The sequence below is a fragment of the Dermacentor variabilis genome, chromosome 1, assembly GCF_050947875.1.
Source record: "Dermacentor variabilis isolate Ectoservices chromosome 1, ASM5094787v1, whole genome shotgun sequence".
Lineage (NCBI taxonomy): Eukaryota > Metazoa > Arthropoda > Arachnida > Ixodida > Ixodidae > Dermacentor > Dermacentor variabilis.
The window spans coordinates 259139746-259159295 of record NC_134568.1 but is presented as its reverse complement, the minus strand read 5'-3'; the positions used below and the strand labels follow the sequence as shown (position 1 = coordinate 259159295).

General features: G+C 40.2%; 1 protein-coding gene across 3 annotated transcripts in view; it reads right to left on the bottom strand.

Annotated features, from left to right (window-relative positions):
• Positions 1–2191: 2191 nt before the first annotated feature.
• Positions 2192–19550, bottom strand: part of TP53INP (Tumor protein p53 inducible nuclear protein) — a 36684-nt gene continuing 19325 nt past the window's right edge. For 2 of the 3 annotated variants that reach the window (XM_075673786.1, XM_075673780.1), the window contains exons 2-5: positions 16870–17032; positions 15534–15666; positions 14351–14574; positions 2192–7447 (exon numbers count right to left, since the gene is read on the bottom strand). In XM_075673786.1, coding sequence (XP_075529901.1) covers positions 7269–7447; positions 14351–14574; positions 15534–15666; positions 16870–16987 — 654 coding nt within the window. In that variant the 5' untranslated portion in view covers positions 16988–17032 and the 3' untranslated portion in view covers positions 2192–7268. The remainder of the gene's footprint in view (positions 7448–14350; positions 14575–15533; positions 15667–16869; positions 17033–19550) is intronic. The other variant, XM_075673794.1, reaches the window with a different exon arrangement.

Here is a 19550-nt window from a genome sequence, read left to right as displayed (position 1 = left end):
CAAGTGCATCAGCAATGAAGCATGATCTGTACAAGTAGGTTCTGGTTGGACATCTGCTGCATCTACGTGCACAACAAATAGTAGACAGCACAACACATGATTTGATAACAGAACTTCCAGCCATATGCATCTTTAAAAACTCTGCACAAATGTTTAGCAAAAGTAACTTTTTTAAGGCTGTAAGACTATATGGGTACAATGCTCAAATAAAGTCGGTGCACTTTGTGAGCTTTCTACTTGCAGCTACTTTGTAGGACACCTGCCACATGTATCACTGTCATCCACAAAGCAAAAAGATTAACTGCTCGAAGACTAACTTAGGAACAGTTGAGCCTTTAATCTTTGCAATTTGTAAACATTTATTCTTTAGATCTGCATAGCTGAAGTTTAGCAAAAAATAAGTTGCTGTCTGCATTTATGGTACACAAAAGTACACAATTCACTAAAGATTACAATTACTAAATGTACAGAATTTGCTCAAAAGCCATTTTCTGAGATTATTTTCAATAAACAGGTTATAATAGTGCTCAGAACCAAGATGTACACTAAACAAAACCCAATAACATAAGATGCATAATTAGTCAATTGACTGAACAAAAACACACACAAAAAATTTATAACATTTGGGTCACCACCTCTAAAATAGGTAGGGGTGAAACAACATTGCGCTTTGCCAGTGTACCAGAAGGTAACAAAAAAAGAAACGTGCACCTCACAAGTATGGCTAATTCAGTATGTGCCTGCAACTCGTTTTACTTCAGCTGTATCCTTCTTTTAAAAGAAAGAATTACAAGCTTGACAGACATACAACCCAGAGATAAACTTTTGCAAGGCGCTTCAATTCCGTGCTGTTGATGAAAGTAGCACAAGACATTGCTGTGAACATGCTTGAAGCATGGCATTTGCATGAAATGTTTCCTAGCAGCTTTTCTCATAGTTTGAGACAAGTACAGTTTCTCAAGTCAGTATTGCGTAAATAAAGCAACATTATTTTGACATGCACACATTTGACATGCCTCCTGGACAGCCCCCCCTTTTTTTTTCACATTTACATTTTTGCTTCATGGGCTTGTTTTTATACACTGTAGGGCCACAGACTAGACTTTTGGTTCCTTCCTGCTGTGTTCTTTTGTACATATATACAGCCAAGAATTGCCAAGCTCACACATGCAGTCACTCTTCTCACAGCAGGAAGGTGTCAGCACAGTATGCTGTAGCAATTAAAAAAAAAAGAGAGAAAAGAAACATGGTTGGACTGAGTTCGGGCGCAAGGCTGGGTTGCAAAAGCCAACTGTTCACCGGAGGATATGCAGCTTAGGCTGCCCATAATGCTAGGCTTTGCTTGATAACCCAATACGACATATGCACATACCATTCTGACGACATTCTACCACAGGTACTGCTAGAATTATTAGGTGCTTGGAATGAGCTGGCACTATGCCAACAGACGTAGATTTTTCATGGGCTGAGCTTGGAACATGTCTAGAAGGATCACATATACTGCACAGTGTTGGTGATGAAGTGTATAGAAACCAGCAGTTGAATGTACCATGTGAACATGGAGCTCCAGGTGTATGTAACTCTTCCAGCTAAACCAGTGGCTCATTCACACTCACACAAAGATGGTATTTCATGGTGAATGTGCTTTAATACCATATTTCGGTAGATTACCCGCTTGTTTCACTAAGATTAAATCAGAAGTAACCATTGCCTATGGCAATGCCAAACAGAAAGTGTAGAATTTGCAGACACGGAACCAAGGCACTGTCTAGCTCACTGCGCGGTCAAATTTCTAAGTGCTTGAATTTTTATGTGCAATGTAGTATACAGGCCAAATCATGTGCGAGAAGTGTTAGCACGTCATGTCTCGAAGGGAGGAGCGGGAGGGGGGGGGGGGCAGGCCCTGGTGTGAAATTTGAGTGTGAATGAACCAGTGGTTTAGCAAAGTCGCATGTAGCTTGCACTCCAATTTATGCTCCATTCTGTAGAAGCGACCAACTGTTACTCAGATGTAGCACTCTTTCAAAGAATGCAGTGCTTGCACTCTTGGAGAAGATAATCAAGTTCCAAGGGATAATTTCGCAGCGCAGATTGACTTGGGACAGCAAGCAAAATGAAGTGGTACCAATTCGCCCACCTAGCCATCGTGTGGCAACTGGCAGTTGTTAGCAACTTTTTTTTTGGGGGGGGGGGGGGGGGGGGGCAGTTTGGACACATAGATAGATCCCTGGTTTGAGTAAAGTAATATGCCTCTTCCATAATTCAGAAGTCAACTTCTGTACATTTTTCTTTTACCGTGGCAGCACCAGATCTTTAAGACAAGCATAATAATGACATCGCTTGCAACATGGGTGTTGCACTGGCTACTGGAGCTTCACTTGACCCTTGGATAAATGGATAGGCTTTGTCATCGCTGTGATGGAATGACTGCAGTGCAGAAAAGCTGACTTCTTCAGTTGAGTTATGGAAGAGGCAGAGGTGTGTAGCAGTTCTTATCCTGTATGCACTGTGGCAAGAACCCAGAAGAAAAAAAAATAATACAACCTTAATACGACTCCAAGCACATCAGCTGTCCAGTCCGAACATATTACTACATATATTAATGTATTTGCAACATGTGTATTGGGCTTTCAGTATAAGTTGTGCGTCCAATAACAAGGATGTCAAAAGAAAGAAACCTGCAGTCCTGGCACTTAAACACATTAGATAAATGGTACAGGTAAACTGCTTTGCATTGTTGTTGTAGGCCAAAATAGGCAAACCCAACAAACATGTTATCTGCGTGAGGTATAAAGACAACTAAACAATTTAGCACATTAGGGCAGCCAGATCACCCCACATTGCATTAAATAATCATGTAGATAATTCTATCCCAAGACATGTCTCTATAATGTTTATTATTAAATCCCTGGTGCCTTAGTGTGAGGCCTTACTTCTCGAAATGCATTAAAGACACTGCCAAATTAGAAAAACAGGAAGACACATAACAGAGAAATTCCTAGATTTGTCTAGCTTCTCTGAAGGCTGGATACACATGTTTCTCTTTTAGGCGAGATTTAATAGTGTGATAACTAGGAAATAGCATAGTAGCATAAAAAAAAAACTTGAAGCAGCGCGAAGAAGACGAAGACAACAATCGAAAACACACACAACAGGACGAGCGCTGTGCGTTTTTGACTGTTGTCTTCATCTTCTTCGGTCTGCTTCAAATTTTACTCAAGATGAACAAACTCGCCCAAATCAAGTTGTAGCATAAAAAAGTTTTGCAGTGTGTTAGAGCTAAATAAATAATTTGCAAAATTATTTTCACAGCCTTATAGTATGGAGGTAAACATATACCATGCTTAGGGCCATAACTCTGCATGCCCGTTGAGAGAGAGACACAGAGGCAAGTATGCATGAGGTGGGATGTCATTTGCACTGCCGTCTGGCCAAGTGCAAGAGCCAGCAGCTTACGTTTCAGCACTGCACAGGCCTATGCAACGACAGTGTCTAAGGTACAACTGACTGCTTTATTTATTAGCAGAGGCCACATTCAGCTGAGAATTCTACTGACCTCTATGAAAAAAAACTATCATAAGAACAATTACAATAGGTAGAAGAAAAAGTGGACTATTAAAATTGTGTTTTTACACATATTTGTGCAAGCTCTGTATAACAGGGACGGATTCGTGAGGAAGGTGCCAAAGGTGCTGTGGCTTCTAGCACAACAACAAAACCATGCGACTGCTTGACTGCTTGTGGTAAGAGGACTTCCAAACTTAAAGCAATGCAGAAGGGCCTGTTGTTCAACCAATTACACTACTTCATAAATTAAGTATTACTGACAAATAGGCTGCAAGTTTACTGAACAGCCAGTTTTATACATTCAGTACAAGAAATGCAGGTTAGAGGCCATGAAGCTGCACTGTAGCAAGTACATGCAGCAACTGCTCACAAGTTGGTAAGCTATAGCCACACTGTCAGTGAGGATCGTAAAATGAAAAAAAAAAATCACAGATTTAGTATGCTGCACTCAAACAGCTTGGTTGTTGAGCATAATTTGGCCACAGCACCTATCGAAGTGATATCGATGCAAAAAGTTGTTTAGGTGCCCAACTTTGTGAACAGCCTTAATTGCTTGCAAGGGTAATGGTGCGGTTTGAGAGAGAGTGCTGCTGTTACTGGGACAAACAAACTCTGGTGCTGCCAGCCTTTACCTCTGCTGTGCATTACAAACCATTGGTGCCCTGTTTTGTTATCATATGTGATGGCAGTGTAAAGGCATTTCTGAAGCAGTCATCATAGCTGGCATACACTTGTGCATGCATACACACACATTTATACAAAGAGTTCCATGTGGTTATTTACACATACTACACACATCCACAATAGTTAGCCTGCAGCTAAGACACTATGTATAGTATGTATATATATATATTAGGGGGGAAAAAAGCCATCTGAAAGTTACTTCACACTGACAACCTTTAATGCCTTTTTCTTTTCTTTTTTTGTTTTTTTTTCTTTTGCCATGCATTTTCAAGCTTTTATAACTTTTTTTTTTGTTTTATAGCTATGCATTGCTTGCGACCTACGTGCACAAGGTTACAAAGCTAAAACATCAAGTTATTTTTTTTTCTCTTGCAGTTCAACATACCAGCATGCACTCACTACCAAGCTTTAATTATTAATAATTTTTTTTCATGTTTAATCTTTTGCACTTTTTTTGTACTTCTTTGAGTTCTCTTTTCTGTGGGTGGGTAAGTGGGCAAAAGGGAGGGGGGGTGAATTCTTGCACTTGGGCTCTTATTTAACTTGACACACTAAGCAGGATCAGTGCAATGAATGAGAACTTACAAGCTCAGCTAAATCAGAAGACAAGGAAAATTTGGGTGCAAAGAGCAGCAAGTCATGGGTATATATCTCAGCTCTATACCCAGCAAGAAGAGAGCAAAGTGACTTTCAATGTGTTCTTTACAGCTTTCAGATGACTTGGTGCTTTAATTTTTTTTTATCCATCTTTGTAGCAGCCCAGGTGACCCAGTTACCATAAATGCTCCTAACAGCATAGCAGGTGGAAAAAAACTGCAACAATGGCAGAACTCAATATCACTCTGCTTTGTTTCAAGGCTTAATAAAAAGTTTGTTATTATGTACAGTGAGAGTAGCAGTTTTTCTGGGTATTTATATATGTACAGATTCTTGTCTCTCCAGGTCCAATATTTGAGACATTGCCTCACAGGTGCTTTAGATTTGTTGGAATTGTTTGCACTAGAGTGGTGCATTAAGAACAGTTCAAGAATGTCTCTTCAACATATGCACTTTAGCGCTGGTTATTTTTTGAAGTGCCAGAATGGCTAATCTGTTACTGCAGCATTGCTCTTAGTAAGCAGCATCAAGCTTTCTTCTGTGCGTGAGGCCAATATTCAAACAGATCAAGGAGAAGAGAACAAGGTAGGAAAAATAAGGAAGGGGGTACCTGATGAGATCCCTGCTTCAGTGTGTTGATACACAATATTCTTGCAGATCTCTACTTAAGCAGCAGCAAGGTTGTTTGAAGGCAAATTAAATAAGGGGAGGTGCTGTTCAAAAGACTGTAGCTGCCTGAATAAGAATGTATTTTCAGATTTTTTTTTCTTGCTTGAAAAGTTGTGCTCGGGCATCCTCATTTTAGATGTTAAATAATAGCGAAATTTGATGAAGAAAAGCAAGAAATGTGCATCCTTCAGCATCACTTCAGTGTTCCTGCACAACATTAAAGTGCAGTTTTCTCCTTTTGCATGACACATTGGCTCTAAAATTATGTACACAGTCTTTTTCACAAGTAAAATTGCCATATTATAATGAAGCTTTGCATTCATGTACTCCAGTGTATGCAAAGTGATTTATTAGTGTTTACATCATCTTTAATATATAAGGTTATCAAAAGAACACACCTAAAATTAACTTTAAAAAAGAAACTTTTGGACAAAATTGTTGCTAACTGCACCCTATGGTAATAAAATGGGGTAAAGAAAGTTTACATTAATCATTGCAAAATATTACTACAAAAAGAAAGGTGGGCACAAAAAGTCAGTCTTTCACACTGTATGACACTTGAAACAAGAAAAGCAGCAACTACACAAAAACAAATGGAAAGAGAAAGCAAAAGTCTATCAGTGCTTAAGGTTTATAACCATAGCTTTACAATAGGGGAAAAAAATTTGATGCTTATGTCCCTTTAAACAACAGAAAGCATCATACTTTGAATACACTACAGGCATAAGGCAATGTCTAACTCTCGCTGTAGTAAATCGTTCTGCTTTGGAGTTTTCTTTTTTTTTTTTTTTGGATGTGAATGAGACACTAGATTATTATTTTTATATGTGATAATTGTAGTAATGATGTTGCTCTGTATTAAGCAGACAAGTGCTCTCTAACACACTGTGTGTTTGGCATTGTACACAAATGAGGTTTAGTAAACTAGAGAAGACAGAGGCAGCCTAGTCCAATGGTTCCCGTTTTTAGGCCAGAAATTCTGTGGTGAGCTGCAGAGAATGAGACAAAGTATAGTGCAATACAGGTGGCAAACTCTTTTTCAGAAAAGAAAGAAGAACAAATGAGCTGTTGCTTATTAACATAATGGCTAAGTTACATGTGCATAAACTAACAATTCATCCTTTTTACATCAGAAAAATGCAGTGCACACCATGTTTGCAATGCAGGGATTAACATTACATCTTGCAGTGGTATGGTGCTGGCCTGTTTCAACTATGGGAGATACACTGTATTAATGCCAGTCAGGTTTCCATTTCCATGAGACAGCAGTTCTAAAGACAGAAAAATTTTTATGCGGCTTTTCTAATATCTCCCATTTATGAAACTGGTCATTGACAGTTCTGACATGAAGGTTTGCAATATTAGCGTCCATTTTCAAACAGTGTGTTTAAAATGCTGTGCTGCTTTCCGAGTACATATTTCTGCCACACACACTTTCCCTAACTTTATATGCAAATGAGTTTCCTTTCTTGCACTGACAGATCAATCCATGTGCTCACTTTGAAGTTCAATAATGTCACCCACATGAGACAAATTCAAAGCTGCACTTTTTGCACACAGTCTGTGTAATGCACAGACCCTGCTTCCGGCCACGACTTTCCACTGGCTCTTTTCCTTTAGGCAGGCCAGTGTAGTAACAGTAAATTTCATATGCCCAAGTAATCCCCCCCACATTTGTCCTCTTGTTTTCTTCCTGTGGTTGCACAAGTGCCAAAAACATTGTCTCTTTGCAGTGATGGCAAGTTGGCAAGTTAGCACTTGCGATTGTTGTTGGCTCCTGAGCGGCGTGCAGCAGTGCGATCGCGGCGTTTGGGGTGTCGGTTGCCAGCCTGCACTATGCGATTCTGCCGCTCCAGTTGGCCTCGACCCAACTGTCGCTGTTCTCGCTGCACCTGGCTACGCTGACTTGGCCGTAGCTGTTCCAGCCAACCTGTATAATTGCCACATGTGCCCTTGAAAAGCCTCTTCTCGGCACCACACATCCAGTAGCTCAAAGACACACAGGTTATAGAAAGCCCCTTCAGCAGGGGTTCCATAACTTTTTGGCCACGGGAATGCCTTACCAGCTTTAAATAAACTTTGAGAAACCCCTGGCTATGCATGCGCAGTCTCTTTAATGATGTTGACACTTTACTACACAGGAATGGAGGCTGAAGGCAGCACTCATATCAGTGTGATGAGTGCACATGGTTTTTTTAGATGTTTTTCTCCAAGCCCCATCGAAAATCTTACACTAGGAGTTGTAAAGGGTCGCTAAGGGGGCATTATGTCACAAAATTTTTTTAAAAGCATCTAGCGCAGTAGCCGAGATAGAAGCAAGTGAAATGTCATAAAGCAGTGGTGTGAGGAGATGAGCTACCCTTCCCACCATTCAATTGCCTTGACCACAGTGCATCCAACATTCCTCTCCTGTCTTCTTCCATATCAAAGCCAAAGACCCAATTCCTTCTCTTTCTCTCCCTTCTTGCTCTTTGGCATTTCCAGACTACATGCTATGCACTTCACAGGAATCCCTGAGTTGTTCCCACTTCTATATGTGTGCTGCAGCAATGTGACAGAGAAGCTCCATGCATGAAATGTCACCTCGCTTGCAGCCAGAGTGGCTCTTTTGAGAAGAGCGTGCAGGCTTTTCTTTGAATTTTCAGCTGTTTTCACAGTGTACATTTGTGTAATACTTTGCAGAAACAATCGTCACCATGTGATGTATGCGCCACAAGTGCCTGTTCTCAATGCCCAAACCTGGTGAAGGACCCTTTAAGTAGAGAGTACTTGCATGGCCCCAACCCATAACCAGCCACAAGTTTTTGCTGTGCTTCCAGCTATAGTGCCAACACTTATATTTTGTATGAGCTTTTAAGCAATCTAGGGGTATATTATATTATTATGTTTCAGTGATCTATTTTCTATTATCAAAACTAAGGTATCTGAGACAAAATGACAATTTTTGCTGGACAAAGCTTATACCATTGGCAGATATTACAATTTGTCATATGACTAACTTGACTAATTAATTTCTCACTAATTGCTTAATGGCATAAGTTCCAAGTGAAAATTGGAGATGGTGTGTGATATAAGCATGTCTGCTTACTGCGATCCTGAGACTGTCATGACTAGTTTCAGGATACGTTCAAATAGTCCATCACAAAATATATTAGTGTCCAGCATAGTTTTGTCTCGCAGTGCACATTAAGAAAGTTTTCTGGAAAAATAAGGCACAGCAATAATGTATCTCACTACAAGTTTAGGGACAGGCATTTTAAAACTGATACTGCACTATGCTTCATATTTAGCAAGTAACACTCCAGAAGGCGTCACAAGTAGTGTGGTCTTAAACTCTTCCACTACATATGTTTCACGGTGAAGTGGCTTTAAATCTGTGATGCCGTCGACAAAATAAATTCTTTATTTATTACAACTATAACTTCTCTTGTATCTTCAAGTTTCCAGTATATGATTCAGTGTTTTCTCACAAGTGCAGCTGGTACACTATGTGCAATAAACAATTGCACAAATTTTTAAGTCTGCCGCTGTTGTTAACATTGGTCAGCAAAAATTATGATTTTGCATCAAACCTTGCAGTTGCAAAGTTACCTTTCTAATTATTCAGCTATTGAAGTAATTATGAATGAAGTTTACTTTGCACTCAACTTTATGTTCTCCATGGTTGGGGGTACAGCACAAGGAAAGGAGATGAAGAAAGTGAGACGACCAACACTGTGCTTTGTTTTCGGCCCCTGCACTGCCTCCAATCATCAATTTTAACCAACATTCCCAATACTGTGCTCTTTATATTCTTGATTAAAGAAAAGTGATATGAAGGTATGAAAGAGAAGCAACTTGCTGCCTGTGGGAACCAAACTTGCAGGTACCTCTACATGATGTATGCAGTGCACCCTACCAATTGAGTTACAATGACAGCCGTTTACTTGTCCGCCTTCATGGATATATAAATTATGTAGTACATGCATCTATAATCTAGCTTTGGGAGCGTAGACCAGTGCCACTCAGAGCCATGGTGGTATAGGTGGTCAGTTTGGTTCCCACTGGCAACAAGTTACTTTTCCATTCACTTTCGTTTCTATTTTCGTTTAATATTAAATGAACTCTCACTCATAATTCCACAGTCAATAATAATAATAATAATAATTAAAAAATTGCAGTTTTGCCGAAAAGATGAAGCAGTGATTGCAATAGCAAATTATTAAATAGCTATATGAAGCAAGGTTAGCAGTGCTATCTGCTGAATAAAGTGCTGTAAATATTTGCTTACTAACTAAATTAACCGGCACGATCTCACACATGCACAGGCAAACACAAACACATCTCAATCTATGACCGTGGACACTTGCTGTCAGAATACTGGTGTGATGAGGAGCAGCAGCAGTAGCGAGTGAATTCCCCTTTGTGCTGCCTCTCACTTCAATGTGAACTGGGAGCACATGAAGACAGCGCACACAAAGCCATCAGCTTCTCGGGTCGCCTGGCCTATGAAGACTGCCTCCAAGATAGGGCACAGGCGACTGCGCTCAGCCACCCCACCCGAAGTAGAAGAGATGTGTGTACTAAATAACCTGCCCCCTTCCTTGCCCCCTTCCTAGCACGTGCACATCTTCCCGCTTCCCCACTTACACGCATGAGAAGACTGCACACCCTCCCCACCTTCCTCACTCGTACATGCGAGAAGACGCTGCTGCATCAAGCCACCATCCTTCTTAGCTCACCCTTGCAAGGTTTCACTCACACTTACAGCAAAGGGTGCACGGCCACGATGTTATCACACTTGGACTTTATATGGAACATCACGACGACGACGGAAATTCACCTGGAGTGTTCCTATAATTGCTATCACAATAATAATTAAATCATAAAAAAGAACTGCCCCTATGATTTCCATTGGCTTCACTGTTTGTTGCCTTTAATGCCTTAAATATTGAGCGGCTCATTTTCCCTCGATTAGACTTACAGACTCACTCATTTCACAGCAAGGGTCTTGACTCTGGCAGCCTTGATGGCTTGGGGTAGAATGTGAGGGTTTATTGGCCACTTGCCTTCTCCTAAGACCCCATATACTACATAATGCCTGCAGCTTAATGAATGCTCCATTTCTTCCACCATGACTGCGAGTGTCGCTGGCTTACACCCCCAGGGATAGATCATAAATGCATGTATACATAAATATCAAAAATGCAGTAGGGGCAACAGCTGTCTCCATGGCTTCATTGCTAGAGCACATCCGCATGCATGATCAAGAGGCTCTGGGTTGTGTTCCCTCCAATGGCATGTTGTCTTTACTTCTACTTTTATTTCCCTTTCCCTTCATTTTATTGCAAAGTGAACACTCATCCATAATTAATTCCACAGCTGAATCATTAAAAAAGGTAATTTTTGCTATGCTTTCCTTGGTTCCATTGTCTTCATATGGTTCTTACTAAAGATTGAGCCTCTCCGTTCTCCCGATACTTCTCGCTTATTACCTAATTTAGTAATGTTTAGCGAAGTATAACAAATACACAGCGCTTTTTGTATGGACATGTATTAAGTTCTTTCTTTTTTCACATGCTTAGCAATTTTCTGCAGGCCAGAAGCAACAAACTGCATCACTTTAATCATATTTGATGCCAGGCGAAAGAAATACCTTAACACTTCTCTGAACTTAACTGAAATTTCTTGGTTACTAAACAGAATTTTGTTTTCTATACATTTCCCGATTTTAATCGCACGGATGATGTTTCAATAATAGACAGTCTGTCTGATGGTTTTGAAGAATTTGTTGCACTAGGTTCTATTTGTGATGTTAACGCATCAGTAAGATAGTTTGAATGCTTGGTCAAAAAATGTATGCAGTGTTTGTCTTTTCAAACCAAACAAGAAAAATATGAAAATTTCTTGGATGACGCGAGATATATTACATCTAACACGGCGCGTAAATAGGTCAAAGTGTAAGAGGCACCCAAACAGTCAGGCAGCCATAATAAGTTTCATTAAAGCCAAAGATGAGCTCAGACTGAAAATTAACTCTGCTATGGATTTCTTCTTCCGTCTGCAGCTGCAGGACCTGCTAAAAATTAACACGTGTAAATTTTGGTCGTTTTTTTTACCACTTGATACGACAGCCATTTCTATGGTGATTAACAATGATTTTACCAATGATCCATTTCATATGTCAAATGCAAATGAGTATTTCCAGTCCATTTTTACTCGTGACAACGTCATCCAACCAGACACTAATGTTCGTAGTGACGTGTCCATCAATGACATTAATGTAACCGAAGAGGGTGTTTTGAACTTAATACTGAAACTCAATATTAAGAAGTCCGCTGGGTCTGATGGCATTTTGAACTTGTTTTTGGTACGGCACTTATTACGGACCTGTTGTTACCTTACTGTTACAGTTCGCAAGTCCCTGGCATCCTCTACCTCATCCTGGAAAATGCTCAAATTCTTCCTTTATTCAAGACCGGTGACAAACATAATATCTAATTATAGACAGATTTATTTAACATTTTATTCATGTAAAATGAAAGAGCACATTATTTACAAACACATTATGGAATACCTTGAGTCGCATAAATTGCGAACTAATGTGCAGCACAGCTTCAGATGTGGAATCAGCACATTAAAACATCTAAGTGAATTTGCACATGACACTTGTATTAACCTCAAAGGGGGTAACCAAATTGACGCAATCTTCATTGAAAGGTATTAGATACAGTGATTCATTCAAAATTGATGTATAAAATTGATGCCACCGTTAACAATTCCCACTTTCTCAGGTGGGTTTCTAGTTTTCTTTCCCATCGATCTTAATTTGTGTCCTTTAACAGAGCTAATTCCAGAGTGGCAGAAGTGCCCTTAGGAGTGCCACAAGGTTCTGTGTTGAATCTGTCACTTTCTTTATTTTTATAAATGATTTGCCTCATCACATAAACTAAAATTTATGTTTGTACTCTGATGACTGCATATAATATAAAATTTGCTGCTTTTATGACCATTTACATATTCAAAAATCCCTTTCTAATTTTAGCTCTTGGTGTGCTACTTGGCAAATGACAATTAACATTCGTAAAACCATCGTTATGGCTTTCACCAAGAAAACAGCGCCTTCCGTTTTTACTTACAAAATTATTAGTACTCCCTTTCAGAGCGGTAGTGAATATAAATACCTTGATCTTATTTTCACACCCAGCATTTCTTGGTCCAAACACATATATTTAATACCTCAAAGGCACTGAAAAATCCAGGCTATCTGCGCCGCATGTTGACCATAGCCCCAAGGAATACTAAACTACTGATGTATATAACACTAATCTGGCCACTACTATAATATGCTTCTCCTGTCTGGAATCTGCACAAACAATGCGACATGAATCAAATCGAGGCCATCCAAAAGAAAGCGATTCACTTTATATGCCACAGGTTCGATAGAGATTTTTCACTTTCCACAGTGCTTTCATCCCTAGGCTTGCAACAGGTTGCCGACGCATAGAATTGCTAAAGTGTCTGCATTGCATTATAAACTCCTCTTGCCCGATTTCTTCAGATAATTACCTAACTCCTGTTAATCCATCCGATACTAGAAGCCACTATCATGTAGACAACATGCCTTCTTTGGCCCGTACGGACAATTTTAAATATAGTTTCTTTCCCTGTGTAACTGAACATTGGAATACTTTGCCTGGTCATACTTGTTCTCCTTCTTTAAACTTATTATAGTGATTATTTAATAGGTAGTTAGTATTTTCAGCTGGTCTGTATTGTTCATCTTGCCTTTTATTATTTGTCATTATTCTGCTTTTCACACCCACTCCTGCAATAGCCCAATAGGGCTGCACTATGTACAAACAAAATGAATAAAAACTTCACTGATGTGGTCCAGTAAAAGTGCTAGTGTAACAACGTAAGAAAGGAATTAACTCACAAAAAAAAAATACCCTAACACTTCACTGATCTTCACTGATGTGGTTCAGTAAAAGTGCTCATGTAACAACATAAGAAAATGACCTCAGAATTGTCTGCAAGCAAGCTACTCTTGCTGTCCTTAGATTTCATATCTAGATGTCTGCTTCAATGATTTGCGAACTTCTGTCACTTTCAGTAGTCACACCTTAAATTGCAGATCTATATACACATTATTTTATTTTGACACACAATCTTCCTTTGTTTATTTAATAAAGTGTTGTAGGCCATGTTCCCTTTCATATGGCCACGCAGCTTCCACATGGCACTGATTCCTCAAAAGCATCTACTCTGATGCATAATTTCTCACAAAATCTTCTGTTAACTGAACTGAGCATATTTCTATGTTGTGCAATATAGGCATTATTACAATAAAATTTGCATACCATGTGTGAATTTGATGCAAAATGCAGTGAATAAGCTATGCAGGCATAGTGGCAGTTCAAATATAACAAATTAATGAACTATGCAAATCATTCTCATGCAGACATGCACATATGTCACACATCTACAAATAAATCCACACAGAAACACATTTGGAATCAAACCATCATTCTGCATATGCACCTAAACTTCAAACATGACAGCTGCTTTTCTGTTGCACAAAACATTGGCATGCACTGCAATCAAGCTGACAAAGAAAGCAGCTCACCTATCATGTCCTTTTTCTGTATAATTATCTACGAGTGATGCATGCAATACAATCATGTTAAAAAATATAATGGTTACCAAAGTGAACAGACAATGCTGTCCAATACTTACTGCCAAGTATGAACTCTCAGCAGTCCATAATTGTGGACCTGGCTTTCTTAATGGACTATTTTTTAGTTACAATGCGAGTGATGCAGGCTTAAGAAGGCAAGCAACTGGCACTCACCCGCTCTGGCAGCCAGTGCTGCCGGTCTGGGACCAGGCAGGGCGCGGCTGGCCGGGACTGCAGTGCTGGGTGGTGGGGAAGGCGGGGGAGTCAGTGGTGTGCCCCGCAGACACGGTGGTCCATACACACTCATGCTTGGGTGCTCAATGAGCAGGTTCTCCAGAGGGGATGTCTCCAAGTGCACCGGCCGCCGTGCCACAAAGCACGGCGGAGGTGTCACATACCTGCACGTGCCCACACATATTGTGCTGACCTCGACTAGAGAGTTCCTTACGAGCACGGACAGGCTGAGCTAGCTACCTATGTCTCAACCTTATAAGGTTTACCCCACTTACGTTCCTGGCTTTTATGTGCCTTATCTTGCCAACAGTATTACGGAGTTTAAAATCTCTGCTCTTGTATGTTGCCAATGATTTCAACTTCGTCCCTGTTCTTGCAGACTGCCTGCTTAGAGGGGCCATGACACCACATTTTTGAACTTGAATTATGTATTACATGTTAAACTGTACACATTCCACAGCAGGCTGACAAAACCTGAGTGCATCTGGTGTGGCAAAATATTCGCATTAAAATTATTTAATATCACACTTGAATTTTACGGAAGTCTGGCAACACTAATTCGTGACGAAATGAATAGCACCCTTAGCTATGGCTCTCTTGGAGGAACGGAAGCCAATCTCGAAGAACATCCTTTTGTGTACTGCAGGCAACAGGAGCAATTACAGGAGTTGGGAATACATCATGGTAGCTGTGTGTCGTTTCATTTTGCATGTGCAAGATAGTTTCTGCAGGTGTTCTTTGTTTTGTGCTGCTGTCATTGCGCAATGGCCCTCAAATGGTGCTGCTTGCAGCACCATTGGGGGGCCAGAGTGTGCGGTGCAAGACGTCCAATGTGGTTTCAGACTGTTTCAAAGCAGTTGACACAGCGGTGACTTCACATTTTTCTACGTCACATATTTCATGCCAAAATGGCAGTCCCTGTCAGTAGGAGAAGCTTAGAGGCAGTGATTTCAAACAGAAATTTCTGGTTAGAATGTGTACGGAGAGCCCAGTTCTTTGTATGTGTAACCATATTGGCCCCTCTACTCGTAGTTACAGTGATAAACTGAGAATAGTCAGATGACCATGTCATGGCCCCGTAAAGTCTTGATTTCAAGCTGTAAGTTAAGGCAGAACCCCTTACCAGCTCCCGTCCATGGGACAGGGACTTGATGGTGGTGTAGCCTCCTGAGAGGAGTCCACCACAGCCACGTGCAAGGTGGTGGGAAGGCTGCATGGTCGGTCACATGGTACTTCCAGCTGGGGACTGTCCCCATCTGCATCAGTGTCAATAAAAGCATGCATGTCTTCATAAGAAAAAATATACTGCTAACACAAGCAATGGGAAACAATATGTTCATAACAATATGTGCTGCTTATACAGTAAAGCATGGCTGTTATCCAGACAAGTGAAATAAACAATGTGAGTTTAGTTGTTTTCAAAATAATGTTTTCCAGGCAAAAGATGTGCAGTCCTTATCAAATGAAATTCAAGTTAATCTCACATTTCAAGCATGTGAGATTAACTTCATTTACTGCTGCAGTGATCAAACCGTATGTGTCTAAGGGGATAGTGAAAAAAACATAAGATTAGGAGAATGACGATCACACATGGGCAGCACTGTAGAAGAGCCATAAGAGACTTTTCTTAAAATTCTAATTCATAGCACAAGCTGTACATAAGGCATCACACTTATGTGTCATGATGGTTAAATAGCTGCACTCTGTTTCATTTCACCTGGAAACAGAATGCAACCAGTGAAGCTATCATTCCACTAAACACCCTATCAAAAGTGACAAAGAAGCATCTATATGTTGCCTATGTGCAGAAAAAACATTATGGTTCTCAGATACTCCCATGCAAATTCTGCCTAAAATCTCTTAATAGTCCACTGTATGAAAAAATTAAACTCAACACCTTTTCTTCTCTACGCAACACATTTGCAGATCAAAGAAAAGAAAGGTTATACTACATGTTAGTCTCTTTTAGTTTTCTTTTTTTTTTAGATGTTAACAATGAATTTGTCGTAGTATGTTGTATCACAGTCATGCATGACACTTTTTTTTACCACATTTGAAACTGCACATTTAGTTACACTAATATTTATGTACATGCGAGTCACATCATACAAATTATAATTGTCACCATAACTACGCTACCAAATCAGACTTTTGTTATCTATACCATTGTAATTGTTTATGCTTATTACGCCTTTGTTATGCAAGCTATTTCATGTCATATTTACTAATTTGCAATCTACTTCATATTATGTAGTTCTGAATGTACACTATCATATCGTTTAGGTGCTGCCGACATTGTTTCTCCCAGGTTTGGCTAAGCTTGTTGAGCAGTTGTTGAGACTGCTTGTTTTCTTGCCCACATGTTTCTTTTGTAAGATAAAAATGAAAGTGATTTTACTGCAGTCTGTTTTTTAGCTTAAACACTTCATGCTTGCTTCTATCATGGAGATTAACCTTACCTGTGACATCAACAAGCAACCAGTCATCTTCAGCCTCCATGGTTCGGTAGTTAACATCATCTTCAGGAGTTGGAGTAGGTGGGGCATTGAGAAAATAGCTAGCAATGCCGCTCAACATGACTCACAATGCACAATGCTTTTTGATGACTTTTCAAAGGTCTACCTGCACAGAGAAAAAGCAATGCGAAAAACTTAAACCAAACTTTCAGAGGACACCACACAGATTGGTGGGCGAATTACCTCAACTAGACTCCTGCTACTGAATATATGAAGAACCCTGTTCTACTGAGCCAGTCAGATCAATATATCCCCTTTAGTGGTAATATGGACGCGATTTTTTCGTGACGGTTCTGTATAGTGGTGGCAAAGAAAAAGCAACAGAAACTGAGCTTCAGGTGAATTCACCCACTTGCATACTAAGCATGTTTTCATTTCACTTCAATGTACTACGTATTGCTATAGATGACCAATTTACCGAAGGCACTACCATGTTTGACGGGACCTTTGAGGTGCCGCATTCTAGTAACAATGTCGAAAGCATGTTTTTTTTCTTTTCTCGTAATGCACGTCGCCAGTAAATACACTGTGCATGTGCTTCAAGCCTGTGATCAACACAACGCAAAACACAACATGACTGACGGCACAATAAATATAGATACATAATTCCTTTCTAAATACGATGACTCACTAGAAAATGCCCAAAGCAACATCCTACCACCTTGTCATTCTTGCGATTGAGTATCAGAAGCTCTGGAATAAGTTCTGCAAATTCGAAACATGTATAGACAGTTCATAATTCACGTGCAAAGGGAATATAAGTTTTCACTATTTCAGAAATTATACAACTACAGTTGACTTCCTTTAATTAGACGCTGAAGGGACTGACAAAATTGATCATATTATCCGGGGGGTCGAATTAAACAAAATCAAGAAAAGAAACGCCAAAACACACTGCTGTTTCATTTGGCAGCATTTGCACAATTCTAAAACGCCTCCGTATCAAATGCGCGCCCGCTTTCTGTGTGTCTAGAGTAGTAAACTAACGTATAAATGACATTAAAACTCTTAAACAATGTAGAAATTTCACGCACACCCGACTTTTTAGCAAGGAAAATGGGCAAGGGTCTGATATATATTGCACAATAGCAGGCGGTTTTCTAAAGTCAGCTTCGCTGCAATACAGCTCTGTTATGGGGTAAAGCATAGAAATCAACGCGAACGTAGTTTTGGTTTCGCATCCGATTGCACAGCGCAGGCAAGTTTCGGCCCCAATGACCTCCCCCCCCCCCAAAAAAAAAAATACACGCGTTAGTACCTCGTAAATACTGTAAACAAGCATTGTGAGTTGCCCGTTATTGCTTGAAAATATTTCTAGGGCAGGCCGAAGGATGACGTATGTTCAACGCATTCTTTGTCCGCTAAGCTCCGCCGAGACATGCTGCCACTAAAGAGGTTTCTATAAAGGGCCACCATAGAGGTCAATCGCGTGCGTGCTGACTGATCAAGTTTTAATTATCCGGCGATGGCCAATTTTATATCGAAATAACGAAAATTTCAGCCCATAAAAATGCATGGACGCCGGCTGGAACCTTGGGTCAGAATCGAATTAACCGAAAAATTGAATAAACCGGAGTCTAATTAACGGTAGCCTACATAACCGGGGCCACTCACTGCTTTAGTTCAGTGAATAAGGTTGCTTGAACACAGAATGAATAGTAGACTATAAATTTATGTTGTCAATATACATGTCTCCGCACCTGCCTGAATGTACATGGATTATTAATCAGAGCCAGCGCGTCAACGCGTGAACGAGTAACAGCACAGCTCAGCATGCTGGCATATACCGTATGGCGTATGATATTAAAAAATGCAGCGTGCATTTGAATACATCACTATTATCTCATTCTATCAAACATAATTTCATACATACTGCAGTTCCTTAAAGCAAGTTGTACTGCATACCGTTTGAGTCATTTTCCGCTAAATTAATTTACATAAGAAATTGTTTCCAGACTGAAGGAATAGAAAAATGTATTCACCACCACAACCTGAACCTCCTTTAAATTGATTACTGTGGTGAATTTTTTTTTCATTTGTATACGTAGCTGAGGTGTAGAAGGCTACCTGATATTTCAAAATTCATGACAACAATAAGAATGGCTGATGCCTCAAAAATAGTAGCATAGAAATTTTAACAAATGGTGCAAATGATTCATCATGGAAGCATTATGTTACCCGAAACATATACGTGCCGTGGACGCCGACGGACGCGTCACTGGTGGCGGCCTTGCGCAGAACACGCGGGAGAGGAGCCTGGCGCGCCATAGTTTATGTCGTTGATCGTGCTTCTCTGTCTTATTCACGTTTTCAGACCAGGATAGGCAACACCATTCGCACGTGTGGGGTGGCCAAAGCTTCAGGGAATGCCGAAGAAGAATTGTTGCAGGGTGGGGGGCTCAAATACCGGTGAAAACGTGCCGGCGATACGGTTCTAATCATTCCCGGCAAAGCCTCATCAGCGGGAGCAACGGTAGCAAAAAATGGATCGTCGCTTCGAAGGGGAATTTCTTGTTCTGATCCTTTCTTTTGTCTCGTCGGTGTTTTTTTTTCCACTCGATCATAGTTAGACGCGTGAGCAACGAAGTCCGTCTGCAGTGCAGCATGAGGTTTAAAGGCATTTC